This window comes from Xylocopa sonorina, chromosome 7 (assembly GCF_050948175.1).
Source record: "Xylocopa sonorina isolate GNS202 chromosome 7, iyXylSono1_principal, whole genome shotgun sequence".
In the NCBI taxonomy this organism is placed as follows: Eukaryota; Metazoa; Arthropoda; class Insecta; order Hymenoptera; family Apidae; genus Xylocopa; species Xylocopa sonorina.
Genome location: NC_135199.1, coordinates 13,765,225 through 13,789,300, shown reverse-complemented (window position 1 = coordinate 13,789,300; position 24,076 = coordinate 13,765,225). Strand labels below are relative to the sequence as shown.

Here is a 24,076-nt window from a genome sequence, read left to right as displayed (position 1 = left end):
GTACTAGTAATAGTAATAGCAATAGCAATAGCAATAGTAATAGTAATAGTAACGGTATGATATGTAGCAAATAGCGATGATAGTAGGGAGGAGAATAAGGAGAATGGAGTCGAAGAAAATTAGCCAAATAGCATCGATATCGGATTGATTCGAGATGACTTTGTAAAAATTGCTAATAAAACTGTGTACAACTATGTGCTGTATGCAAAATGGTAAACGAATCGCCGTTATCGCTTTAGCTGTTTAGCGATGTCGCTAACCGACGCGACCTAGGTTATCGGTGTCGGTTCGTTGCACGTTCTCGAGGAGGTATCGCGCGATCGCGATCGAGAAAGAATAAAGAGAGTCAGAGTTGATTAGGTTCGAGGGGGGTCGCGTGATCGTAGTTTCTGGATTGCTCGCCGGCTCTTTTCAAGCATAGAATGAAGGCGCCGAGGGAGAGGATCGCGCAGACCAGGCTGCACCACTGGAATCCGGCTTCGATCGCGTTCACCAAGTAATGGCTACGATGAAATATCAGTTGAATCGACTCGGGCAGATCGTCTATGCCGGTGTCCAACCAGATCAAAGGTAGGATCAGGCCGTCGTCGAGGTTCCCGGAGAATGGCATGCCGATGGCTTTTCGCACTTCCAAGTTCAGCTGCAGTCGGATCTTTACGTCGACCGTGACGGCCAATCGCTGAAAATGTCGAGTTAAAGAACAAAGTAAAGTCGATCTCGAGCTCGGTTACTTCGCTTACCGGGTGTAGATCGATGTAGCACTCGTGGTGCTCCCGGCGAGGTGTCAGTCCGTCGACTTTGCGAAACAACGAATCGTCTCCCGAGTAAAAATGAGGGAAAGAGACGAGCAGCGGCGTGTCCAGTTTGCAAGCGGAGATGTTGAACGTCCCAGCCGGTGGGCACTTTCTCGTTCCCGAATCGTGCGATTCCTTCGGGCAAAAGCACGAGTCTTTGTTGGGCGTCGACGTGAAAACGTTGCTCGGTAATCTGTACCTGTTGTTGGGCGAAAATTCTATTATTATTTAATTTAGGGGGGGTGGGGGGGGGGGGGAAGGGGCCGTGAAGGGGCAAGAGGGAACCGCGGACCTCAAGGTGGGTATGCCGTTGGCGTAGGCGCGACGTTCGTAACGAAAGGGTAGCCGCCTGCAAACGTTCTTCGCGTAGATGTAGACGGTGGAATTGGGTTGCTCGATCCAATGGGGTGGGAACATACTGCCGTCGGTTCCATAGATTCGATCGCAGTTCTCGTCGTCCCAAACGCGATGATTCTCAAGCCCGTTGATTCGTTGGATGAGACCGAGGTTGCGCAGATCGCCGGCTCCCGTGTGCATCGTGATACGATCGACGTCGAGGCAGTTCTCCTGAAACGAAAATTAAATGAAATGAAAAGGCGATACGGGCGATAGGGGCGATAGGGGCGATAGGGGGCGATAGGGGAACTTACGTACGGATGCGAGAATGCCGAATTTCTCGTACGGTATCGAGTGTCTGAAGGAAGCGAACGGCTTGGCGTACTCGAACAGCTGGTCCTCGTAACCCCATAGGTATTCGCCGACTGGCAACTCGAGGAACGGTTTCGACCGTGGCCTCGGCATCAACGCGGTCAACCCGAGCTGAACGACGAACGGAAGATTTCGGAAGTAGGCGAGCGTCGACATGAGCAACACGTTCGGGACGACGACCACCTCCCGTTCCGATTTACCGGATATCCATTCGAAGCTCTTCTTCTCCTGATACGTTATCGTTTCATTCTTGTTCACCTTCACGTTCACCCGGCTCAACGTTTCCCGATAGACGTACGGTCCGACCTGCTCGACCCGCAGCTTTTCCGCGTCCCCGCTCTCGAATTCGGCCACGTTCGTGTAATTGAACACGTACACTTTCACGTTCAGTCCGACCGGTGGTCGTTGCCATCGAAGGAACGACTCGGTACCGTTTCGTATCTCCAGATTGGAGAGAATCGCGTCGCGGAACACGTTCGTGCACCAGAACAATAGAAAGACCGCGATACTGAGGGACGCGGTGAACCCGTAGAAGAGGCAACCCCGCCGTTTTTGCCCCCACGAGAGATCACCCTCGCTCGAGATCCTCTTCTCCATTCCACTCGTTCTCAGAATTCGCGCTGTCTACACTCTACTCTCGTACTCGGTTACCAATATTTTCGAGCAACTTTTCTACCCAGAAGAAAATCGCTAAATTCTCCCCACCTTCCCGCGAATCATCGATAGATAACCTTGTCGTCGCGACGATGACCCTCTTTCGCCACCAAACTTGGACATTCTACGTACATTCCTCCTCTCGAACGCGCGACATTCTGCCCTCCTACTTTGTATTTCGCGGTTTTCGCACCGACCCTCTCTCTGCATCTATCTCGCCCCGACATCGCTGCGCGCCGCGAGACCGCCGCCTTCATCGAATCGGAGAATGGACAAATGTTATCGCTCTTATCGTTCGTAGACGAAAAAACGAGCATCCGAGCATGAATGCATTCGCGATAACTGGCTCGCTCGCTAATTTATATATGTATACATATATATATATGTATACGCATGCATCTCTTTTCCTCTCACAGTTGTTACCTGCCAGCGCGAACAACCGTAGACATTTCTCGAGGCCGATTTCAAAATCCGTCTGGCTGTGCGCTATCGCGACGCAAAGTGGCGCTAACCGACGGCAATTACGATTTTATCGGGCATCGAACGTTCCCCACAGTGTTGTGACTCGTAGATGCCCTTTCACCCGCTTATTCTCACTTGTAACGATACGTACGATAGCGAGCGTTATCCGCTCCAGGATTACGCAAAAAATTACTCGATGCATTGCCGACAAACAAGCGAGCAAACTACTTCTCGACGCCGAGGTGAAATCTCCCTGACCGTCTATCGTCTATCGTCTATCGTCTTCGCGCTTATCGTTTCGCTTCCTTCCTGCGATTATAAACCAGCGCATCACGGTGGCGCCCCCAGATTACACCTATTTAAATGCACCGGAACTGCTGATACCGCCTGCCAATACCCCGTTCGTTCATCAATTTTTTTCTCAACTTATAAATAGTTTATTCATCTTGATCCTAAAATAGATTATACTTGTTTCTATTATCTAATTTATAATCTAACTCGTTACGGAAAAAGTCAGAATCCCTTTCGGAATGAACTAATTTCAATAGGAAAACAGTTTTTATATTTGCCGCTTTATTAGAGGTAAAAGGGAGAAACTGTAGAACCCCTGGCGCCATCTCTGTGAAAGGTGCTCAAACTGCTCGCGCAGCGTTATCGACAGCAAAGTAAACTACTTACCGGCTGATGGCGGAACTATTCGACGAGTAGTTTCAGCAATCGCCACAGAGATGACGAATTATAACTTTATCTTTCTCTCTCTCTCTCTTACCTCCAAGGCGGGAAATATAGAATAAATTGGAATAAAACTATTGAAATATAGATCCCGACGCCAGATGTTTGTCTCTTATCGTGCGATTTTAATAGGAAAAAACTGTTAAACCTCTACCGTTGGTGTATCATTTTGACGACAATTTAAAAGTTTCGAGAACAACTATAATTGTTGGCTAAGAAAAAGAAGGATATAGTAAAAGTTTCATCGATTCTGGCTGGTGTAACGGTTTGTATCTCGCGATAGAAAATAGACGGTAGAGGTTATTCGCAGATGGCGGTGTCGACGACGCGTTCGACGTTTCGAAGTAATTTTAACGGATGGTGTTCCGGAGGAGAGATAGAAACAGGTAGAAAAGTTTGTTTTGTTCCGATTCAGTTGCGAGGAAAACGGATACGCGTAGTGGAGGATATCAGGGTTTTTGGAAAGAGTTGGTTTAGAAAAAGAGGCGAAGATCGGTGGTGGGGTTCGATGTCGAACTATGGTTGAAACGTAACCTCAAACTCTCTGTCCGTTCTGACGAACTAGACGAGAACGACTAGACTAGAAGAGACGAGAGAGAAACTACTAGAGGCGGAGCAGCACAGCTGGGAGGATGACGAACATGAGTTCGCAGCAAAGTCCAGCCGCGTTACAGTCGACGGTGGATCGCGAAAAGGTCTACAGCTGGATAATCGAATTGTCCAATTCGGAGACGAGAGAGAACGCGTTGTTGGAGTTGAGTAAGAAGCGCGAGGTAGTGCCCGACTTGGCGCCGATGCTATGGCACTCGTTCGGCACGATCGCGTCGTTGCTTCAAGAGATAATAAACATCTACCCGGCGATCAATCCGGCTACTTTGACCGCCTACCAGAGCAACCGAGTCTGCAACGCTCTGGCTCTGTTGCAGTGCGTTGCCAGTCATCCGGAAACGAGATCCTCCTTTCTCCAGGTAACTCCACCTACGCGCCTCTACGTATTAGTCGTCCAAGTATTTACAACCATTTCTCTACGTTTTCAGGCCCACGTGCCGTTATTCTTGTACCCGTTTTTGCACACCGTCAGTAAGACCCGTCCGTTCGAGTATCTTCGATTGACCAGTCTGGGAGTGATAGGAGCACTGGTGAAGACGGACGAGCAAGAGGTGATCACCTTCTTATTGACCACCGAGATCATACCGCTTTGTTTGCGTATTATGGAAAGCGGTTCGGAGCTGAGCAAGACCGTTGCCACGTTTATTCTGCAAAAGATATTACTGGACGATAGCGGGCTTTCGTACATCTGCCAAACGTACGACCGATTCAGCCACGTCGCGATGATATTGGGGAAAATGGTATTGTCCTTGGCGAAAGATCCCTCGGCCAGATTGTTGAAACACGTGGTCAGATGTTACCTGAGGCTTTCCGACAATCCGAGGTAAGATAGTGGTGGCGACGAACGAGAACTAGCTCGCGACGCGACGCGACGCGACGCGACGCAACGATACGATTCTTTCTTGGTTTTCAGGGCTTTGCTCGCGCTTAGACAGTGTTTGCCCGATCAGCTCAGGGACAATACGTTCGCGACGTGTCTGCAAGAGGATGCGTCGACCAAGCATTGGTTGAATCAACTTTTAAAGAATTTGGAGGCCGGCCCACCCCAGCCCGTACCACCGGCACAGGCTGGTCAGCAAGATCCCAGGACGATCGGCATGTCGCCCCTCGCTTCTTAAGCGGTGCTCGACGTTCCTTTCCGTTCGACGAATGAACGAACGAGAGACGTGGTCAGATGTGGCTGCTGGCTTTGGACGTTGAACAAGAGATTTCGGTGAGAAGCGACGTTGTCTAACGAGACGTAACCAACGGTTTACGGTGACGATGCTTGAAACGATTATAAACGAACCGAATAGAGGGGAGCAACGCCTCTGCTATCCTACCGTGTCCCCGCGGTTACTACCTTCTCTTTTCTTTTCTTTTCTTTTCTTTTTTATTCTTTTCCCTTGATTTTCTCCTCGCGTTTATTTATTCCTCCGCGTCCCTAACCGCGTTTCACGTCTGTAACATTGTTCTTTGTACAAATATGTAAATTAAACGAGATACATATATGTTAATTATAAACGTGTGTGTGTACGTATGATGTATAGTTAGCGATGTATAGTTAGAGCTAGCGTTCAAGCGTTTCTCTCGCGTTTCTCCAGTTCTATCAGTTCTATCTGTTCTCGTGCTCGTTTCCCAGCGAGTCGGACCGAATCGCGCAGGAAGCTACGAATGACGGGCGTGTACAGTTTCTCGTCGCCGGGCGCGCGCTTGTTCGGTCCGGTGATCCAAGAGACGACGAGTCCGACTAGGATCGCGGTTAAAAAGCCGACCCATGTGTACCAGAGATAGGACATTCTGTAGAGGAAGAAGGGTTGTTCCCTGGAAAAAAGAAAAAAAAGAAAAAAAAGGAGAACAATTTCAAGTAGAACAACGTCGTGGGACGGGTGCGCTCGCTCTCTCACTTGATGGCCGTTTCGATGATAAACGTGAGATTGCTCGCGTAATTTGTCAACGATTCCGGGCATCCTTCGACGGAGACCGGTTTCACCGGGAAGTTGATCTTGCCGCTGGATATGGCTGCCTGAGTGCCGAACGAAATCCAAGCGACCAAATTCAAACTGACCAGACCGCCGGCCAGAGCTCCCTGCGTTCGGTCGGACAGACGTTAGGGGCCGAGAACGGAGCGCGGGGGTATCGGAGGGCTCGTTTCAGACTTACCGTAGAGTTCGCCACGGGAAAGAACATGCCCAGAGTGAAGATTCCGAGCAACGGTCCCGCCGTGATCGCCGATAAACTTTTACCAGCCTGAGGAGAGAGAAAGACGAACGGCGGTGAGCAAAAGATAGAGTAGAGTAAAATCTAGTCTATCCGAGATCTCTTTCAGGGCAGTACCTGGATCAGACCGGTGAGCTTCTCGACCAGGAAAACGAGCGCCACGCAGATGATCCCTGTCAGCACCACCGTCAGTTTCATCGTGCGACTCGCTGCCATTTCCGAGAGGGGAATTCGCAGCCGCGGTTTTATCATGTCCTCGTAGATGACGCCGGACATGGAGTTCAACCCGGTCGACATGGTGCTTAAATCCAAGTTGAAACGGGAATTTATACGGTATTACGCATCTAATTACGGAGTGCTGGTGGCTGAGTACACGTATATAGAGACCTGAGCGCCGCGCTGAATACTCCCGCTACGAACAGTCCCGGTAATCCTGGAACCGATTCGGCCATCTGCATCACAAAGTACGGTAGCAATTGGTCCGGTTTTTTAATTTGCTGCAAGTTTAGAACAAAATTATTTGATTAGACTCGAGTCGAGGATGACTTGACTACGATGGAAGAAGAGAGAGAGAGAGAGAGAGAGAGAGAGAAATCGTACCTTGGTCGTGATGGGGTCGCAGTCGTGAAACGCCGCAAAGATCACTATACCGGTGTAGCAGCTGAACGAAACGATGGTTATTATACCGAGGCCCATGATCGCGATCGTTCTGCGAAACGAAAGTGAGATCGATCTTGTTGATTCGACTCGACTCGACTCGACTCGACTCGACTTACGTGTTGGCTTTTTTCAAATTAGGCATGGCCAGGCATCGTTGCACCATCGCCTGATTCACCGAACAGCTGGCCAACCAGCTGAGATAGTTGCCAAAGACGACCGTCCAGAAGGTGTGCCGCACCGTCGGATCGAGGTCCATGCTGGAGGCACGGTTGAGAGTGAAATGCGTTTGTTCCGTAACGTGTATTCGAGAGGAGGGATATAGTCGTCTTACTCGAAGAATACGATTCGCTCGGTGTCGCGATTTCGTTTCCAAACTTGCTCGAACCCACCGACTCGGTTCGTCCCGAGCACCGCAATCGCGATCACTCCTCCGAACATGACGATCGTCTGAATGGCGTCGGTCCAAACGACCGCTTTCAAGCCACCCTTAAAAAGATCGGTCGTTTGAACGTTGGGGATCGCGCGCCGGAAGCAGGACTAACCAGGGGTAGCGTAAAATCCTCACCAGGGTAGTGTAAAATATGCAAACAACGCTGACCAGCAACGCGGTCGCGTGCAAGTTAATCCCTGTGACTTGATTGAACGCCAGAGCGGGAACGTATATCACCAACGGGATGTAGAGCAGCTGTAGACAATTGGCACCGGTTTATCGTCACGCGTTCGCGTCGTGTTAGCAATCGTGTACGTACCATTTTGATCAGGAAGACCGCGGAGCCCATCAGTCGGACAGCCTCGCCGAATCTCAGCTTTAAATACTGCGTTCGTATCGTATTATTCGTAATTTTCATTTCATTTCATTTCATTTCATTTCATTTCACTTCATTTCATTTCATTTCATCTGATTTCATTCGCTCGAATTTCGTTCGCTTCTCTTTCCTTTCGGGTTAAAAGCTATTTTTACCTCGTAGGAGGAAGTGATCCCGAGGCCGTAAAACACCGGTAGATAGACGACGGCCATGGTTAAGGAGACGAACAAGTCGGCGATCACCACGCACCACAACTGCGTCCCGTAGACGTACATCTCCGCCGGCAACCCTAGGATCGTTATCCCCGATATGTAACTGAAAAATTCGGTAAATAACCTTCGTTGGAATTTCTTTCACCCGATTTCGGAGATTACCTGGCGATCAGGGACATCGTCACGGGGAAGATGGACATGTTTTGCCCGCCGACGAGATACTCTCGAACCGCGTCCACGTTTTTCCGCGACTTGTACGCCTGATAGACACCGATGATCGCCGAGACGACGAGCATCCCTGCGAACACCAGACAATCGACCGTCCCGAACGTCGAATTCGCCGTACTACTACCTACGTCCATGCCGTTGCGTTCCGAAAAACGGTGTATCTCGCTACCGAGCCGCGGAACTGACCGTGAGGAGGACCGCGACGCTTAAACGAACCGGCGAGGAGACCTCCAATTGGATAATTGGAGATTCCGTCGTTATCGTTCCCACTCAGCTTCCTCTCCGTTGCCTCTCCGCGTGTTCATCGTCCGTTACTCCTCTCTTCGTTCGCGTCTTTCGGAAATCGATCGCCTCCTCTACCCGACACGCGTTTAATGAAATTGCTCTTTGCGTTGTCGATGTTTACACGTTTACCTATCCGTTTACCTCGTTTCTCACGATCGATTTCCGTTCTGCGCTCTGCGATCTCTCTCTCTCTCTCTCTCTCTCTCTCTCTCCCTCTCCCCGGTAGGTAGAGACGCGTACGTATATCCGTGACGTACGACGCGATATCTGTACTAGAAACGGCCGCGGCAGAACCGTTTTCGGGAAGGAGAGAGAGACGCGTTGTATCGCGCGCACGGAATGAGAAGCGCGGTGGCGGTGGTTTCGTCGACGACGATGCTGTTCGCGTTCGGTTTGTCCGTGGACGACTGGACGAGGACCAGCGACGGACGGGTTAGATACGCGAACGTGACCGGTGATCTGCTGCTGGGCGGTTTGTTTCCCATTCATCGGAAAGGTAGCGACGGTCAGAGTTGCGGCGAGATTCAGGTAAGCGATTATCTCTCTCTCTCTCTCTCTCTCTCTCTCCCAGTCCGGGAATTCTTTCCTCTCGGGAATTGTTTCGAATGTTAATTGTGTTTAGACGGAGGACGGGATTCAACCGTTGGAAGCCATGTTGTACACCGTCGAGCGTATAAACGAGAATTCGGCGATACTTCCGGGTATACGGCTCGGTGTTCTGGCGTTCGATACCTGCGACAATCCCGGCTACGCACTCGAGCGAGCGTTCTACTTCGTGAAGGGTAAGCGCGCACGGTACGCAGAACGGTTACGCGAGGTTCTTCTAAAATAGGTTTCATAGCGCGGGGAAATCGTTTCGGCGAGGAAGGATATCGGTGCGGCGATCTAACCGTTCCAACCTTCTTGAACGGTGAATTCGATCGCGTGGTCGCGGTGCTTGGCGCTCAGTCGAGTTCGGTTACCATTCAGGTCGCGTCGGTCCTGGCTCTATTCCCGGTCCCGCAAATCTCCTATATGGCCACGTCGCCGTTTCTCAGCAGCAAGACGAGATTCCCGCAATTTTTTCGCACCGTTCCGAGCGACGTGAACCAAGCGCGGGCAATGCTGGAGGTCCTTCGGTAGGTGACCATGATAAAACAATAAAGTATTTAAATAATAAACGAAGAAACGGTTCCGCAGCCGATTCCAGTGGTCGTACGTATCGGTCGTATACACGGATTCCGAGTACGGAGATCACGGTTACGAGACGTTGATTTCGTTGGCCGGCGAGTACTCGGTATGCTTCAGCGCTCCCCAGCGTATCAGCAGGGATCGTTTCACCGAGGACGATTACGAGCAGGTTGTACGCACGATCGTCGAGAAAACGGACGTTCGAGGTAACGCGCGGGATAGGCGATTTTAGCGATTTTAGCGATTTTAGCGATTTAAACGATTGGAAATGGAAATGGAAAATTGCAGTGGTGGTGCTGTTCGCGGAGAAGGCGACGACGCTGCGCGTATTGGAGGCGGCGAGAACAGTGGTGCGGGATGGATCCCGGTTCGTTTGGTTGTGCAGCGATTCGTGGGCGGATCGGGAGAGAAACGCGTTGGAGGGTGCTCTCGCCGTTCAACCGTTGTACGCCCGGCTCTCGGGCTTCGACGAGTACTTTACCAGGCTGACGCTCGAACACGAGCGGGTGAATCCTTGGTTCGGCGAGTTTTGGCAGGCTTACCACAATTGCGGGGCCAACGGCTCCAAGAGCTCGACTAACTGCGGGGATCCGCGATTGAGAATCGAACGTGGGAACGGTTACAAGCAGCGAAGATTTCTGCATTTCGTTCGGGACGCGGTCTACGCGGTGGCTCACGCTCTCGACAGGATGCAACGAGAAATTTGCGGCGAAGCACGTCTGGGCGTTTGCGAGGCGATGCGATCCTCGAACGTGTCCGGCACGCTCTCTCGGTATCTGGCCGAGGTCTCTTTCAAAGGTGGGTAGGTGGGTAGGTGGGTAGGTGGGTAGGTGGGTAGAGAAGGAAGGGAGTGTAGAGAGTCCGGTCTGTTGATCAGACGAAGCCGGGAACGGATTCCGATTCGTCAACGAGGTCGACGGGCCACCGAGATACTCGATCCTGAATTATCAAAGAACGGCGAACGGCTCGTACCATTGGACGGTGATCGGGAACTACACGCGTAAGCGATTCTTTCGCCGCGATCTATCGGGGCGATTCGATTGTGGTTTCTGATTGTGGTTGTTTGGTTCGAGATCAGAGGACGGAAAAGGGAAACCGATGTTGCGGCTCGATCGGGACAAGTTGCGGTTCCACGGGGGACGATTCGCCGGCGATCGGTCTACGACGGTGGTACCCGTTTCTTCCTGTTCCCGGGCTTGCGGTTCGAATCGAATCATGGTCCGAAACAAGGAGGATCCGTGCTGCTGGCGATGTCAGAGTTGCGGTCTCTATCGGTACAAGGTGGACGAGCAGAGATGCGACGAGTGCGAATTGGGCACGATCCCGACCGAGAACGGGACCGGTTGCGTACCGATTCCCGAGCAGTTCGTCGACTATTCGAATCCGTGGTCGATCGTTGCGATCACGGTGGCTGTATCCGGTAACCAATCGTTTTTTCTCTCGTTAAAAGATATTTCTCGTTGACGATGATGACGATCGACGCAGGAATGGCCCTGACGATGTTCGTCTGTACGGTGTTTTGGAGTTATCGAGGCACGCCGATGATCAAGGCGTCCGGACGGGAGCTGTCCTTTTTGCTGTTGTTCGGCGCGTTCGGTTGTTTCTCGATGACGTTCGCGGTAGTGGCGAAGCCGAGCGTCGAGAGTTGCACGGTGGTCCGTTTCGGTATCGGATTCTGCTACACCGTCTGCTACGCCGCGTTGGCGACCAAGATCAACCGAATCCATAGGATATTCAACGAGCCGGGGCGCAGTCCCCGCAAACGACGGTAAGAAGGGAAGCGGCCCGCCGATATTATACTTATCCTCCGATATTACACCGCGATGATAGGTACACCAGCCCGAGATCCCAGTTGGCGATCGCATCGATTCTCTCTCTGGTCGAGATAGCGTTCGATGCCGGTTGGTTGATCAAGGAACCGCCGGCGGTCGACCACTGGTACCCCAGCAGAGACGCGAACGTTCGAGTTTGCCGGGGATCCGAGGACGGATCGTACGTCGTCGGTTTGGTGTATCCCTTCTTGTTGACCGGTGAGTGTAGCGTAGCGTAGCATACTCGACTCGATAAGTTTCGTTTCGTTTCGTCACACCTACCTTTCCAGTCGCGTCCACCTTTTACGCGATCAAGACGAGAAAGTGCCCGGAAGGATTCAACGAGACTCGTTGCATCGCGTTCGCCAACTACGCGACGATCGTGCTTTGGTTGGCGTTCGTCCCCCTTTACCTGGCCTCGAGCAACAACGCCGTCAGGGTGATCACGTTGGCGCTCTCTCTCTCGCTGAACGGCCTGGTGCAGCTGATCTGTCTTTTCCTACCAAAGGTCTACGTGGTATTGATCAAACCGGAGAAGAACACCAGAGAATTGGTGATGGCCAGACACCCGGCTCGCTCCTGTCCGACCACTCTGCCCGCCTCCATCACACCGGAACTCGCTTCCACGTCCCCGTCGTTACTCGGCAATACCCTCTGACCATAAAAACGACCAACCAAACGTGCACTCTCCTCTCTTTTATTCAGTCTTTTGTTCGAATGTACAAACTCTATTCGATTAGAAAACTAAAAAAAAAAAAAAAAAAAAAAAAAAAAAAAAGTTAAAACTAAAAATATCAGCTGGCCATTCAACGAATCTTCTCTTTTTCGTATTTTCTTCCTTCTCGACGCGATACTAACTATACCTATGGATTATATTATTCTCTAAGGGCAGCGACCTAGCCGGTTGAGCATGCGAGTAGTTGACCGCGTATTTGAAAGAAGGCGCGTAGTCGCTGACACCTATGCGAAGCTCGATTGCGAAGCATCGCTCCCAAAAGGCCTTTCATGGACGGAATGGCTGATAGGTAGGGATTCGTGTACGGTCTCGCGGCCGACGATCCGATACTTAAAATTAATGTCGGTGTTGTGGCGCGTGGTATGTACAGAGTGCGCGCGTTCGTATTTCTAAGTGGAAAGCAAAAAAAAGAAAACTAGAGGAAAGGGAAACGTTTAAAAGGAACTTTCCCGCTTCGGCCTGAGTTGGACGGCTTCCGGACTCGGCGTCATCGCTGGATTATCGTAAGCGTAGTCGAGGGTGGTGTCCTCGCTCGGATGCCTTCTCGACAGAGTGGTGCTGATGGTGTTCGAGGTGACGTTATCGAGGCCGGTTCCGCTATCGTTTCGGTTACACGCTGGTTCCGGGTGTCGGGAAGGAGCTACGCTCGCGCTTATCGTCTGCATCGCCAACTTTAGTCCGTTGCGCTTCGACGTGCCGCCCAGCTCCGCGTCCTCCTCTTCCTCCTTTCTCCGATTATCGTTGCCGTTATTATTGCTGTTCTCCGTCCTCTGGAATCGAGCATCGAACACGCGGTAAATCGGAAATCGAAAATCGAACATGGAGAAACTCACCTTGATGGTTTCGTTACCGGTAAAAGTTCGAGTTATGGCGGCTCGTATCTTGTCCCATCGCGCGAACCTGTGCATGACCACGTAAAAGTTCGAGAGCAACGACAAGACCGCCATCGCCATCGATATCACGACCAAAATCCATAATCTGTCGACCTCCTCTATCGCGGAGGTAACAAAAAAATTTCGACGGGTTTATATTCATAATATTGTATATAATATTCATTCACGCTCCGCTTTATTCATTTTACTTGGATGAAAGTTGGTTTACCTCTGTATTGTTCGAGAAGAACGTACTGCTTGTCGTCGAGGTATTCTGAAAATGAAAGCGAACGAGACCGAGATGTAAATAAGAATCGGAGATTTCGGTAGTAAAGTAAGTTAGTAGTAAGGTAAGAGGTTAGGGGGCGTAAAGGGAAGGGTGGAGGACAGGTAGGTAGGCATGAGTCATGGTTAGCTAGCGGTGGGACGGTGGTCAGGTGCAGAGTGAACGAGCTTCTACCGAGTCGCGCGTTTGCTTACCTGAACAGTTGGAAATGCAATCGTCGGACATTTCTTGGCCAGGGAGGTCGCATATGGAGGAACACGGTTTACAGTGATTGTCGTAAACGCTACAGTATTCGTACGTCGAGCAGAATTTCTCGTCGCACTTGACCAGCTTCGACTTGAAATCAGCACCCGCGGTGTCGATTAGTAACCATCCCAGCGCGAACAATCTCATCGGCGTTTCGTTCATGTTAACTAAAATCGGACCTCGCGATACGGGGGCATATTATTCTGTATCTGAAAAGGAAGAAAAGAAACGGTGCAAAGTCAACGGAATGAAAAACTGCGCGGAGGACGCGAGGGGTGAAACGAGGTTAACGGTGGATGACTCATCGGTGGTACATTCCGATGCGTCACATTTCCGTTACCGAAGGAAGGAAGGAAGGAAGGAAGGAAGGAAGGATAGAAGGAATGAAAAAAGAGAGAGACGCGCGCGTCGGTCGTACCTGGTACCGCAAAGTCGATGGACGTGGAAAAAGTAAACGCACGATAGGGAGACCGCGAGACGGAGCCAACGATCGACGAGAATGCGAGTGAACCGGTTTCGAAGGAGGTGTCGAGCGAGAGCGCGATCGTCGAGATCGTGGAATGCTCCCAACGATTAGCCAATAACGGTTGCGGTTCGTTGGTTGCGCGGAAATATGTACGAGGCGGACCGAGAGGAACGCGCGGATGCTCGCGATCCTACCCGTAACAGGTGGTGTCCGTGCAACTTACTTGTCGGGGACGGAGCGAACGTCCCTGTCCAAGATCAAGGTCCGGCTATCGAGTCGTTGGCCGAGACGAGCTCGATTTGAACGCCGCGAGAATATCAAACGACAAAAAAAAAAAAGTGATCTCGATCGGTTCGAGTCGCGCCACTTTCGCGTCTACATCGACCGGTTACGGTGAACTGAGCCGATCGCGAAGCTGACCGCTTCGCTACCACCTGAATGCCACCTCCCTCCACCACCACCGCCGCCACTACCACCATCGATCCCCCTTCGCTTCTCTTTTCTCGGTTAAACGTCTCACTCTCTCTCTCTCTCTCTCTCTCTCTCTCTCTCTCTCTCTCTCTCTCTCTCTCCCGACCGCGCGACTAACCGCTACGCGACTTACCTGTTGCGGAAGGTGCGCAGCGTTCGCCGCTCTGTTCCCTGGTATTGCTACAGGCGCTCTCTCTTTAAAAGTTGGGCAAGAAAAAGAGACGCATTTGCGAAAGACAACGTTCATCGTTAATCACGTTTTATTGTTCTCAAATGACAAGAATTCGCGCGGGTAAATCTGTCCGTCTACTTTCGTACAAAATATATTTTATCCTAATTTGTGTCGGTGATAATTGTCTATCGATAACAATAATATTAATCCTACTATTACCACTAAAAATGTTACTACTGCTACCACTGTTATTTGCTACCGCTGCTACTACTACCGCTATTATTATCACTACAACTGTAACTACTACTACTACTACTACTACTACTACTACTACTGCTACTACTACTGCTGCTACTACTATCAATATTATTATTATTATTATTATTATTATTATTATTATTATTATTATTATTATTATTATTAATGTTATTATTATTATTATTATTACTGCTGCCATCAACAACAACAATAATGATAATGATGATAATAATGATGGGGTGATGATGTAATAATGATAATAACAATAACAACAATAATAATAGTAATAGCAACAGTAATAATAATAATAACGATATTATTATTATTACGCTAATAATTGTACAATAATAATCAATAGTATGTTTTCTGGCCGGACGCGATTTCTAGCACGTATCCGTGGTGTGTATTTGCGCTCCTTTTTCATTTACTTGGAGTGTGTTTATCGTGTGTGTGTTTCTGTGTGTGTGAGAGAGAGAGGGAGGGAGAGGGAGGGTCGATTCCCGTGTATATATCAGAGACCGAGACGGAAAATTGGTATCGATTAACCGCTGATCAAAGCCGATTTTCACGAAGCATCGGTACTCGGTAAGTGAAGTGTTCTCTCGGTGTTCCCCTCCGTTTCGGTGTTTAGAGATTCCACCATTTGTTGTAGCTACAGAGGCACAAACTCCAGCAACCGGTTCGCGCGGATCCGCCGTCGGTGGCGACAGCGGGCCGCTGGAATTCCTATCCTCGGACGTTCCTGCGTTCCACGGTGTCGCAGGTAGAGGCCGCGGCGACGGCGGTCCCGTGATTGTCACCGTCGTCGTCTACCTGCGGTAACGGTACCGGAAGCGGAAGCATCGTCGGGACCCCGTTTTGCACGTAATGGGTGAGCCGTGTTGGTAAACAGCCCGCGTTCAACTGATAAAATTCGATCAGTTGCAACAAATCGTAGAACCTCGTTCTGCCTTTATCGAGAGTGTACAGCCAGCAGTTGCATCGTTCGTCGAACACCTGAAATCATCGTCGATTGATACGCGTTATCGGCCGGGTAAGAAAAAGAAAAAGGAAAATAGAATAAGAAAAAAGTACGCTCTCTCTCTCACTCACAGGCTGAATCTGCGCGTGAAACACCTTCTCGCTGTACTTGTAGGTCAACACGTACGCCCCCAAATTGCTCTTGCTCTCGCGAACGAGGAACACGCTGGAACGTATTCGAACGAGAAGAGAAATCAGATTCGAACGGAAAATTCAATTAAAGAGCGGGATAGATGGATGGAGAGATGGATGGATGGATGGATGGATAGAGAGAGGGAGAGAGGGAGGTAAGGAGGGAGGGAGGGAGTCAGTTAGCTAGGGAGGGATGGCGAGGGGGAGGGGGGAGGGAGAGAGGAATAAGTGCAACTGACCCGTCAGCAGAGCCGTAGTCTCTGACGATCGTTGCGGCGATCTCTCTTTTGAGTCCTCTGTGAAACCATGGTTGTAAAACGTGAATACCGTCGTCGAGTCCGTGTAGCCGTACCACTGCGCATCCCGGGGGTGGTCTCGAGAACGGCCTCCACGTGCGCCGCCAGTTCACGCCTTCGCTCTCCGCGATGTTTTTCGCTTCCTTCGGATCCTCGACGATTCTTCCGACGCTCCCGGTAAAATCCATGGCCACGAGGGACCGGACCGATTCCTACGGATGCGACACACCACACACCATCGTGAAAAGCCCATTTCGAAATGCCCGTTCGATCCTGTTTGCTGGCGAGTCGCGATACCGGGACAAATGCATAATGCACGTGCCGCAGGAGAGCTGAAGAGAACAAATTAACGACCTCTCTGGATTAGGACGACTGAGAGAACCAACTATGCTTGTAGTGGTGCGACTAAACTCTTTCCTAACTATTCTTATTACACAGTTTCGCTAGCATTCGCAACGAGGTAACGGACGAGGAGAGGAGAAGCTTCGCGAGAAAGAAACGCTAAACGCCTGTTGCTAGGCAAGCATCGAGCGGTGCGGCACGGCACGAAGCGTCGCGACGCGATTCAAAGTATCCCTAACTCGTTTAATATCATCATCGATCGATTTCGCGTCCGCGTTCGACGAACGGAAGAAGACAGAGAAGAAGAAGAAGAAGAAGAAGAAGAAGAAGAAGAAGAAAAAAAGGGGACGAATTTTAGATCGAATGTCAAGGCCGTCGTGCAACGAGCAACGACGACCGCGGCTTGTCGCGTCGCGTCGCGTCGCGTCTACCCACCCGGATGATCGATAGTCGCCGCGTAGCAACAACTCGAAAAAGAAGCTTTCGAGGTTTTTGCTAAATTTTCGAAACTCGTCTCGCCTCGCCTCGCTTTTACTTGCCTGCCGCTTCTCTTGCCATCCGTCCCGTTTATTTGCTATTCGTGATACCCTCTTTTCATCGCGTCGCTACCTACGATTACGTACGGCCGCGCGGTCGGCAAGCCACTAGAGAGCCCCGGTATGAAAAAAAAAAAAAAAAGACAGTGAAACTCACGTTCGACACGTTGTAGTTGACGTACCGATCCTTTGAATTCTCGGATTGTTCGCACTGTTTATTCTTGAAAGCTCTGTAATTTTCCCTGAGTTGTTTCCCATACTGTAACGAGATGAAATAAATGCCGCTCGATTAGTGGGTGGCCAACTCGAATCGAGCGGTGGAAAGGGGTGTAAACGCGCGCAATACGCGTGGTAAGAGTCGAACGTTCGGTTACCTTGGCGAGTCTCATGGCCGTGAGCCAACAGGCGCGAGACTTTTCACTGTGGAAAGCGATAACCTTGAGCCCGGGTTCTCCGGACTGGCCGCTTTCGTCTTCGGTTCGCCGCGCAGCGTTGTGGCTGCTGGTTGGTCTCAGACAGATGCCCCACGGGTACGGTGCTTTAAATCTCCTTCTCGCGTTCGTGATCCTGTAGACCGCGTAATCCGACAACTGGGCGAACGGATACACTTGCTTCGTATTCTGAAATCGTTCCCTCTCGTTTAACGATCGAGCCGGCGATATTCCTTCGACGCCTACCAGCCCTACACCTACATCTCGTTCCCCTCGTTCCTCGCGAATATCCCCTTCGAGTAGTAGCTCACCCAAACGATCCTCCTCCCTCCACCAACTGTCAACGTTTTTCCAAACATTCTTTATTTTATTCCAGCAGAGCGCCGGTATTAGCCGGTATTAGAGATTTCTCTTCTCGATCGCTAACCTACGATCTTCGATCCGTTTCTATCCCCACCCCGTCTACGCGCGTATACGTCTAATCGAGGTTCGTCCGGTGGAACAGGCTCATCGGCGAGAACCAGAACGTACCGTGGCCCGCGAACAAACTTTGTTTTAAACGAACGCGTCGGGATATGATATTCAACGATTCGAATCGTAACTTACCGCGACGACTCGCTCGAAATCGTCCAACGGGTCTTCACCGGGAGGAGGATTTCGACGTCGGTGCGACGCCGATTACGCGTTTAAACCGCGATACAGCTATCCGTTACGTGACACCACCGTGTTATATAGTATATAGTATATATATGCTCTTTCCGTTCGGAAAGACCGACCTATCGTACCGATCGGATTTCATCGCGATTCACCAGCGTCCGTTTCTCTTTGTTTCTCTTTATTTTGTTGCCCCTTCTCTCTCGTCCCTCGCCGCCTTCTCTCCTGTCTTTCGCTGAAAACGGCCAGAAACATCAGCACTCGACGAAACGCTCACTCGTTCGCGACCGAATACGTAATTACTGGAATACTACTAGAACGACGCGTAAACTCTCTCTCTCTCTCTCTCTCTTTCTCTCTCTCTCCCTCTCTCTCTCTCTCTCTCTCTCTCTCTCTCTCTCTCTCTCTCCCCCTCTCTGCTCTATAGTTATACACCAGGACGATGCTGACACGGAGAGCACCGAGAACCGGATTAGACGAAACGGATAGACTCGGAGGAGGAGTGCGCAAAGGTGAAATTGAACTACCGGCAGTGAGCAGACTGCGCGACGACGCCAATCGTGCCTCTTTCTTTTTCCGTCTATTCTCGAGATATCGGTGATCGAAAGAGGGTGAGAAAGAAAGAGAGAGAGAGAGAGAGAGAGAGAGAGAGAGAGAGAGAGAGAGAGAGAGTTTATTCGCGACGTGTCGCGGCGTTGCGTCGTAATGGCTGGTCGCACGATTTAAGCGAGAGAAGCGCAATGTCGATCGCGTCGAAGAAATAGAAGAAACGCGCACCCACCACCTTTCGACTATGTCGGAACGACGACTGACGAAGGGATTCGTCGTTTGCCGGTAGCCTCGTGCACGACGACGGACAAAGATCCGATTTTTGCCGAGCGACCGAGCGAACACGCCCGAGCCGAGCAGTCAGCTGGTTTCCCGGTGCCCGCGGCAGACTGCATCGGTCGGTGCGTCGCTGCGTCGCTGCGTCTCCTCCTCGTACTTCGATTACGGTCGCTCACGAACTCTCCCGAATCAGCTGTGCCTGCCCACCCCTACCCCCGGACGGCCAACCCGAGTACTTTTCGACCCGAACCGATGCTTCGACGACCACGACCACGACGATAACTCATTCTCTTCTTTTCTCTTCACCGCCTTCCGATCTCTCTTTCTCCTGACCGTCGATCGTCGAAAAGAACCCGCCAGTGAGCACCACTCGCGATGCGATGCGTTACGCGTGGCGAACGCGAACAATGACGCGTGGATGCAACGGACATCGTAATATCGTGCAGCTCGCGAAGGTGTATTGTGTTTGGGCAACACCCTGAACGGGGGGGAAACGGACGAAAGAAAAATAAAGAGAGCGTAACAACGCGTGGGACAAGCGGCTTAACCACTACTTTTCCCGAATCGTTCCGGTCATTCCTTTTTCGACCCGAATGCCACCCGAGTTTTATTCGTTTTTCGAGCACATATCCGGTTGTCGCCAAACTCGCCGTTCCGGAACCGTGGACGACGGTTTCACGCGCACGCGAACCATCTTCCCGAACGAACGGAAAGAAGAAGGAGCCGCGGAGCAACGATGCGCAGGTGCTCCAGTCATTCTGCTCTTATCGTATCGCAAAACTGCCAGAGGAAAGAAAGGACAAGGATACGTGAAAGGAATAAAGAAAGTGATGAGAAGGAGAAAGGAGAGTAATATGAGATGGTAGCGATGGTGGTAGGTATAGGTATAGGTATAGGTATAGGTATAGGTATAGGTATAGGTATAGGTATAGGTATAGGTATGGGTATAGGTGTAGGCAGGTCGACGACCGGACCCGGGGAGTCGTGTGTTCCTAGCAGAATAGCTCTTTCGCCAGGGCGAATGTATGTCACGCGCGGTTTGCTCATTTTGCAAACTGATATTCGCAGGAAATGTTAGTCGCATACGAAAGGCCGATGAGAATCGGTGTTTTTATTACCTTTTTCGCTTGGTAAAGTTTCCGATCCCGAAGAAGCAAGTGGATTCTTCTCCAAACGTGCAACCGTCCGATCTGTATCCACACGAAGCTGAATATCGTTGGACATTCCACTTCTTCGTCTTCGAGGTACCTCTGAAATTTCCGAAAGGGATCGCTGATCGAAAAATTGCGATCGAATGGTTGCTCGCGCGAAGGTGCGTAGATGGAAAAGTCGATCCAAGTTTTACTCACTCGTAACGCTGCTTTCGTTTCTACCAGCGGACGATTGTTCTCCGCGAAAATGGCTGGAACATCGATCATCTCGGCGGGAAAGAATTCCTGCAACGCGAATCTTTCCTGTTAACCTCTCGGTAACGATAAATATATATGGCGACAAGGAAACGGAAAGTTGTTCACCGGAATGTATAAAACGATCAACGACGCGAAACCTTTTCAGACGAAATGCAAATTCTCCAAATATTCGTCTCATTGCGTAATCCAATGTACAATCCAACGATAAAAATGAAAACTCTCGCAGTCGGTAAAGCAGGAAGGCAACAATTTAAAAATCGTGAATTCGCATACGGTATCGCGGCAGCGATTAGAAATAATTGCGACGAGCAAAAAGTTGCGAACGTTTGAATGTAATTAATTAATTATTGCCTATCTACATAGACATAGATATTCGCGGGGGAGAGGGGGAGGGAGAGAGAGAGAGAGAGAGAGAGAGAGAGAGAGAGAGAGAGAGAGAGAAGCTTACCCTCGGATCGTAGAAGAACTCGTACTTGAGAAAGTCCTCGCGAAAGAGAAACTTTCTCGATCTCTTCGCCGAAGAAACGGTCGTCTTCTCTGTGCAGACGGCGAAAATGTCTTCGTGATCTTCCACCGTGCGCTCTGGAATCATTATTAGGTTTACGAGATTATCGGCAAGCGGATATATCGAATAGTATCGATAGAGTATACCAGCGAATCGAGGAGTTTCGAATCATTTGGCGAGCGCACTCACCCATTCCCAGCTCTGGCCAAATTTCCACGATCGACCAATTGAACCCAACTGCGCACTTTTTCACTTTAACAAGTTCGCACAAATCGATCGTTCGAAGATTCTTTTCGACGATCATCTTGCACAAAGTTTCATCCTCGCAGTAAAGCTGCAATTCCTCTATCTGTTCGCGCGTAACGGCGATAAAAAGAGATGCCGTGTTCCGTTTTATATATATGCTAGCGCACACACCGCGTACCGCATAGTAGATGACGCGATACGCGACGTAACAGTAACTTACCTTTTGTTCGTCTTGTTCGGTGTCGTCCGACTGTTCGCTGTCGGCGAATCGTACACGAGCCTGCTGTTTGTTCGTTGATCGAGCATACTCGAACACGTTATTTCCTTTCGCACCGGTGAGCCGTTGATAGTTTCCCACCGATTGGCTTAGAAACGCGGTACCAGACTCGAGGCACGAGCACATCTTTGGTAGCCAATCTGTTTTTAATCGTAGAAAACTTCACTGAACCGATTGCCTGGTATCGTCATTATTATTCCAGCGAACTTGCGAGAACCGAGGAGTAAAAAATTTGTGCAACTCGTATTGGAAAACACGTGGAATAGATATTCGCCGGGAATTACCGACGCGCGAGCAACTATTAGAGGTGGAACCACGGCGCACGCGTACCAGCTAAAATGATCGATCGTAGACATTTTACGCGTATACGTATTACGCTTACGTATGTACATTATACTTGCATATACTGTACACGTACTCGTAACCTTATCTCGTTTTATTCGACTGTCAATTTGTTTTCCCGTCTCGAAGCGAACGCGTTCTCTTCGTTAAGATCGAATAAGAAGGAGCAGGAGGAGGAGGAGGAGGAGGAGGAGGAGGAGGAGGAGGAGGAGGTTACACCACTGCAACTTACTGCGAATTCTGGAACATCTTTGGCGAAGTTGAGAGAACCAAGTAGTGGTACAGTCGGCGGCGGCCGCGGCGGGGGAATCGGTGTAACTGGCTAGCTCCGCGCAACTATTTAGAAAGTCTTGCTCGTGGTCGTAAATCGTTTGCCCGTTGTTCGGTTCGATGTTGAAACTGCTCGCCGTCATTGTCGTTAACGGTAGCTCGTTTAACTTTAGTTTCGCCTGTCGCATCTGGTTAGACGAGGTTCCGATCGATTTCATCCTCGTCTCGGCAAGAAGGTGGCAATAATAAACGAGAGATAGAAAAGGAGGCTGCCGATAGGATTAGGAGAATCGGCAGCCCGAAAGATGATCGCGTATTCGAGAACGCGGCGGACGTTTCGCTAGCGGATCGACGATTCTGAAACAAACAAACGAACGAACGAACGAACGCACGGATCGTAATCGTTAAACCCGAAGGGTGCGTGCGGTGCATGTACAGCCGTGTTCAGTTGCCGGAGATCGCGCATCGTACTTGTCTATCCGGAGATTCTTTCGTGTTCTCATGCCGGGGAATCGACGGCGGTAAAGATAACGCACAGCGGTCAAAGACGAAACGATCCGAGGTCGACGTGTACGTGGCGATCGAACTGAATCGCTTCGCGCGTCATCCTTTGCCGTTTTACGTCACGACGATTCACGATATTCGAAGGAAACAGCGATTCGGTCTAGTTGCAAGGTTATTGCATGAGTAGTTACGCAACCTACCGCGACACTAGGCGACTCGACGCGACGCGACGCGACTCGACTCGACTCGACTCGACTCGATTCCATTCGATTCCATTCGATTCCATTCTATTCGATTACGCGTCTTCGTTACACTCGATGGAGTATGGATTCGATTAAGATCGATTTCGATATCGATTTCGATTCGAAGGGTGGTTCGAACGAATCGCGCGCGAGTCGCCAGGGGCTCGGTGTTGTCGGGATCGGATCGTGTAAGTTAAACGGTGAGGGATCTTTCAGCGTTAATCAGCGTTTTCCAGTCGCGCGATACCAACCTCGAAAAGACGAGACGAAAAAAGGGAGGTCGATCGAAATGCGTCGCACGTTCGCTCCGTTCATTGTCGGTGCTTGTACTTGCACTGCCGATAGTTTCCGTTCTCCGAGTACCGAGTTTGTAGCCGCGATTAGGCTCGCGCGTGCGTTCCACTTGCTCGATCATTCGCTCATTTCGAAACGTTCTGGAGAAGAGCACCGGTAAAAAAATACAATTTCCTTCTCCTCTGGGACCGTAGAACGGGTAGGCGTTCGCGGTTCGCGTTGCCGACTTACATCACCCAAAGATACTCTTTTTTTTTTTCTTCTTCTTTTTTCTTTTTCTTTTTTTTCTTTACCGTTATCGCCGTTCCCACGGTTTATCGGCGCCACACTCGTCCTTTTCGTTCACGGCGCAGCAGCACCGCTCTTCGCACACTCGATTCTCTCACCTTTCCGTTTCCATTCCCATTCCTGTTCCTGTTCCTGTTCCTGTTGCCACCGATTAAACGACTATCCTTTTTTCCAGCTGGATTCTCCGTGGCTCGATCGTGGTCAATTTCTTAGTCGGCCGAAAGAATCGCGACGAGCTTTTAACGGAGCAAACTGGCAACGCGCACTAACAACCGATCTCTCTGCGCGAAACGTTCGACCGAGATCCGGTGTCGTACACCGCTGCCGCCGCTGATCGCTGGCTCTGTCATCGTTGCCATCGACACCGCGTCATAAACGCGTTAAACGACTCGCATCGAAGATAATAACGATTACTAGGTTATTAGGATTTCTTATCAGGTTAGACGCATTGTACCGCATAAGGTAGAATAATGTATAAAGGTATATGGGTATAGGATTCGATTCGGTTGGACAGTGGCCGAGAGACGGAAATAGCGAGGTCGAGTGTTGTCTAAAATTATTCGACGATGGCGACAAAGCGAATTCGGCTGGGGTAGTAGTTGCTCGAGGTTTCGAGAGATCTG

General features: G+C 50.4%; 6 protein-coding genes across 7 annotated transcripts; 2 read left to right on the top strand and 4 right to left on the bottom strand.

The window, feature by feature from the left end:
• Positions 1-331: 331 nt before the first annotated feature.
• LOC143425427 (scavenger receptor class B member 1) lies at positions 332-2,099 on the bottom strand. The gene is made up of 4 exons (XM_076898171.1): positions 1,449-2,099; positions 1,087-1,361; positions 741-993; positions 332-679 (listed from the first exon to the last, which is right to left on the bottom strand). Exons 1-4 carry the CDS (start codon positions 2,097-2,099, stop codon positions 347-349), a joined length of 1,512 nt encoding a protein of 503 aa, XP_076754286.1. The 3' UTR covers positions 332-346.
• A 1,604-nt stretch (positions 2,100-3,703) lies between these two features.
• Rcd-1 (Required for cell differentiation 1) lies at positions 3,704-5,079 on the top strand. The gene is made up of 3 exons (XM_076897532.1): positions 3,704-4,318; positions 4,388-4,782; positions 4,873-5,079. The coding sequence occupies exons 1-3, from the start codon at positions 3,983-3,985 to the stop codon at positions 5,075-5,077; spliced, it is 936 nt and encodes a 311-aa protein (XP_076753647.1). The 5' UTR covers positions 3,704-3,982; the 3' UTR covers positions 5,078-5,079.
• A 436-nt stretch (positions 5,080-5,515) lies between these two features.
• On the bottom strand, positions 5,516-8,250 carry LOC143425426 (sodium-coupled monocarboxylate transporter 2). Its single transcript, XM_076898170.1, has 12 exons — positions 7,999-8,250; positions 7,780-7,939; positions 7,568-7,633; positions 7,384-7,503; positions 7,150-7,304; positions 6,935-7,075; positions 6,759-6,867; positions 6,546-6,655; positions 6,276-6,459; positions 6,102-6,188; positions 5,846-6,027; positions 5,516-5,762 (listed from the first exon to the last, which is right to left on the bottom strand). Exons 1-12 carry the CDS (start codon positions 8,196-8,198, stop codon positions 5,516-5,518), a joined length of 1,761 nt encoding a protein of 586 aa, XP_076754285.1. The 5' UTR covers positions 8,199-8,250.
• A 438-nt stretch (positions 8,251-8,688) lies between these two features.
• On the top strand, positions 8,689-12,003 carry LOC143425425 (metabotropic glutamate receptor 6). Its single transcript, XM_076898169.1, has 10 exons — positions 8,689-8,877; positions 8,972-9,131; positions 9,182-9,467; positions 9,529-9,725; positions 9,808-10,317; positions 10,397-10,519; positions 10,598-10,939; positions 11,005-11,287; positions 11,350-11,549; positions 11,621-12,003. Exons 1-10 carry the CDS (start codon positions 8,689-8,691, stop codon positions 11,986-11,988), a joined length of 2,658 nt encoding a protein of 885 aa, XP_076754284.1. The 3' UTR covers positions 11,989-12,003.
• Positions 12,004-12,500: 497 nt separating this feature from the next.
• On the bottom strand, positions 12,501-13,632 carry LOC143425423 (uncharacterized). The gene is made up of 4 exons (XM_076898168.1): positions 13,419-13,632; positions 13,168-13,353; positions 12,886-13,057; positions 12,501-12,834 (listed from the first exon to the last, which is right to left on the bottom strand). The coding sequence occupies exons 1-4, from the start codon at positions 13,630-13,632 to the stop codon at positions 12,501-12,503; spliced, it is 906 nt and encodes a 301-aa protein (XP_076754283.1).
• A 1,474-nt stretch (positions 13,633-15,106) lies between these two features.
• LOC143425061 (growth factor receptor-bound protein 14) lies at positions 15,107-22,369 on the bottom strand. 2 transcript variants are annotated; one of them, XM_076897527.1, is made up of 11 exons: positions 22,088-22,312; positions 21,457-21,653; positions 21,180-21,339; positions 20,934-21,067; positions 20,426-20,512; positions 20,195-20,326; positions 17,538-17,783; positions 17,321-17,422; positions 16,229-16,497; positions 15,930-16,023; positions 15,107-15,833 (listed from the first exon to the last, which is right to left on the bottom strand). In XM_076897527.1, exons 1-11 carry the CDS (start codon positions 22,266-22,268, stop codon positions 15,564-15,566), a joined length of 1,872 nt encoding a protein of 623 aa, XP_076753642.1. In that variant the 5' UTR covers positions 22,269-22,312; the 3' UTR covers positions 15,107-15,563. The 2 variants fall into 2 exon arrangements, with proteins under 2 accessions (XP_076753642.1, XP_076753643.1); XM_076897528.1 differs by having other exon boundaries at positions 15,694-15,833; positions 16,317-16,497; positions 22,088-22,369.
• Between the last annotated feature and the right edge of the window lie 1,707 nt (positions 22,370-24,076).

What these genes read in the sequence shown, in the direction of transcription:
- LOC143425425 (XM_076898169.1), top strand. Translation starts at nt 8,689, where the DNA reads ATGAGAAGCGCGGTGGCGGTGGTTTCGTCGACGACGATGCTGTTCGCG. An exon ending in GGCCGAGGTCTCTTTCAAAG is followed by an intron (nt 10,318 to 10,396) that starts GTGGGTAGGTGG and finishes TCTGTTGATCAG; the next exon opens with ACGAAGCCGGGAACGGATTC. An exon ending in GTATCCCTTCTTGTTGACCG is followed by an intron (nt 11,550 to 11,620) that starts GTGAGTGTAGCG and finishes CTACCTTTCCAG; the next exon opens with TCGCGTCCACCTTTTACGCG.
- LOC143425426 (XM_076898170.1), bottom strand. Translation starts at nt 8,198, where the DNA reads ATGGACGTAGGTAGTAGTACGGCGAATTCGACGTTCGGGACGGTCGAT. An exon ending in GCGACCCCATCACGACCAAG is followed by an intron (nt 6,656 to 6,758) that starts GTACGATTTCTC and finishes CTAAACTTGCAG; the next exon opens with CAAATTAAAAAACCGGACCA. An exon ending in TTCCCGTGGCGAACTCTACG is followed by an intron (nt 6,028 to 6,101) that starts GTAAGTCTGAAA and finishes GACCGAACGCAG; the next exon opens with GGAGCTCTGGCCGGCGGTCT.
- LOC143425061 (XM_076897527.1), bottom strand. Translation starts at nt 22,268, where the DNA reads ATGACGGCGAGCAGTTTCAACATCGAACCGAACAACGGGCAAACGATT. An exon ending in TTGGCCAGAGCTGGGAATGG is followed by an intron (nt 21,068 to 21,179) that starts GTGAGTGCGCTC and finishes TAATGATTCCAG; the next exon opens with AGCGCACGGTGGAAGATCAC. An exon ending in AACTTTACCAAGCGAAAAAG is followed by an intron (nt 17,784 to 20,194) that starts GTAATAAAAACA and finishes GAACGATTTCAG; the next exon opens with AATACGAAGCAAGTGTATCC.
- LOC143425427 (XM_076898171.1), bottom strand. Translation starts at nt 2,099, where the DNA reads ATGGAGAAGAGGATCTCGAGCGAGGGTGATCTCTCGTGGGGGCAAAAA. An exon ending in AATTCGGCATTCTCGCATCC is followed by an intron (nt 1,362 to 1,448) that starts GTACGTAAGTTC and finishes TTTTCGTTTCAG; the next exon opens with GAGAACTGCCTCGACGTCGA. An exon ending in GCTACATCGATCTACACCCG is followed by an intron (nt 680 to 740) that starts GTAAGCGAAGTA and finishes CGACATTTTCAG; the next exon opens with CGATTGGCCGTCACGGTCGA.
- Rcd-1 (XM_076897532.1), top strand. Translation starts at nt 3,983, where the DNA reads ATGACGAACATGAGTTCGCAGCAAAGTCCAGCCGCGTTACAGTCGACG. An exon ending in CGAGATCCTCCTTTCTCCAG is followed by an intron (nt 4,319 to 4,387) that starts GTAACTCCACCT and finishes CTACGTTTTCAG; the next exon opens with GCCCACGTGCCGTTATTCTT. An exon ending in AGGCTTTCCGACAATCCGAG is followed by an intron (nt 4,783 to 4,872) that starts GTAAGATAGTGG and finishes CTTGGTTTTCAG; the next exon opens with GGCTTTGCTCGCGCTTAGAC.
- LOC143425423 (XM_076898168.1), bottom strand. Translation starts at nt 13,632, where the DNA reads ATGAACGAAACGCCGATGAGATTGTTCGCGCTGGGATGGTTACTAATC. An exon ending in TTGCATTTCCAACTGTTCAG is followed by an intron (nt 13,354 to 13,418) that starts GTAAGCAAACGC and finishes TCCCACCGCTAG; the next exon opens with CTAACCATGACTCATGCCTA. An exon ending in TCTTCTCGAACAATACAGAG is followed by an intron (nt 13,058 to 13,167) that starts GTAAACCAACTT and finishes CCTCCGCGATAG; the next exon opens with AGGAGGTCGACAGATTATGG.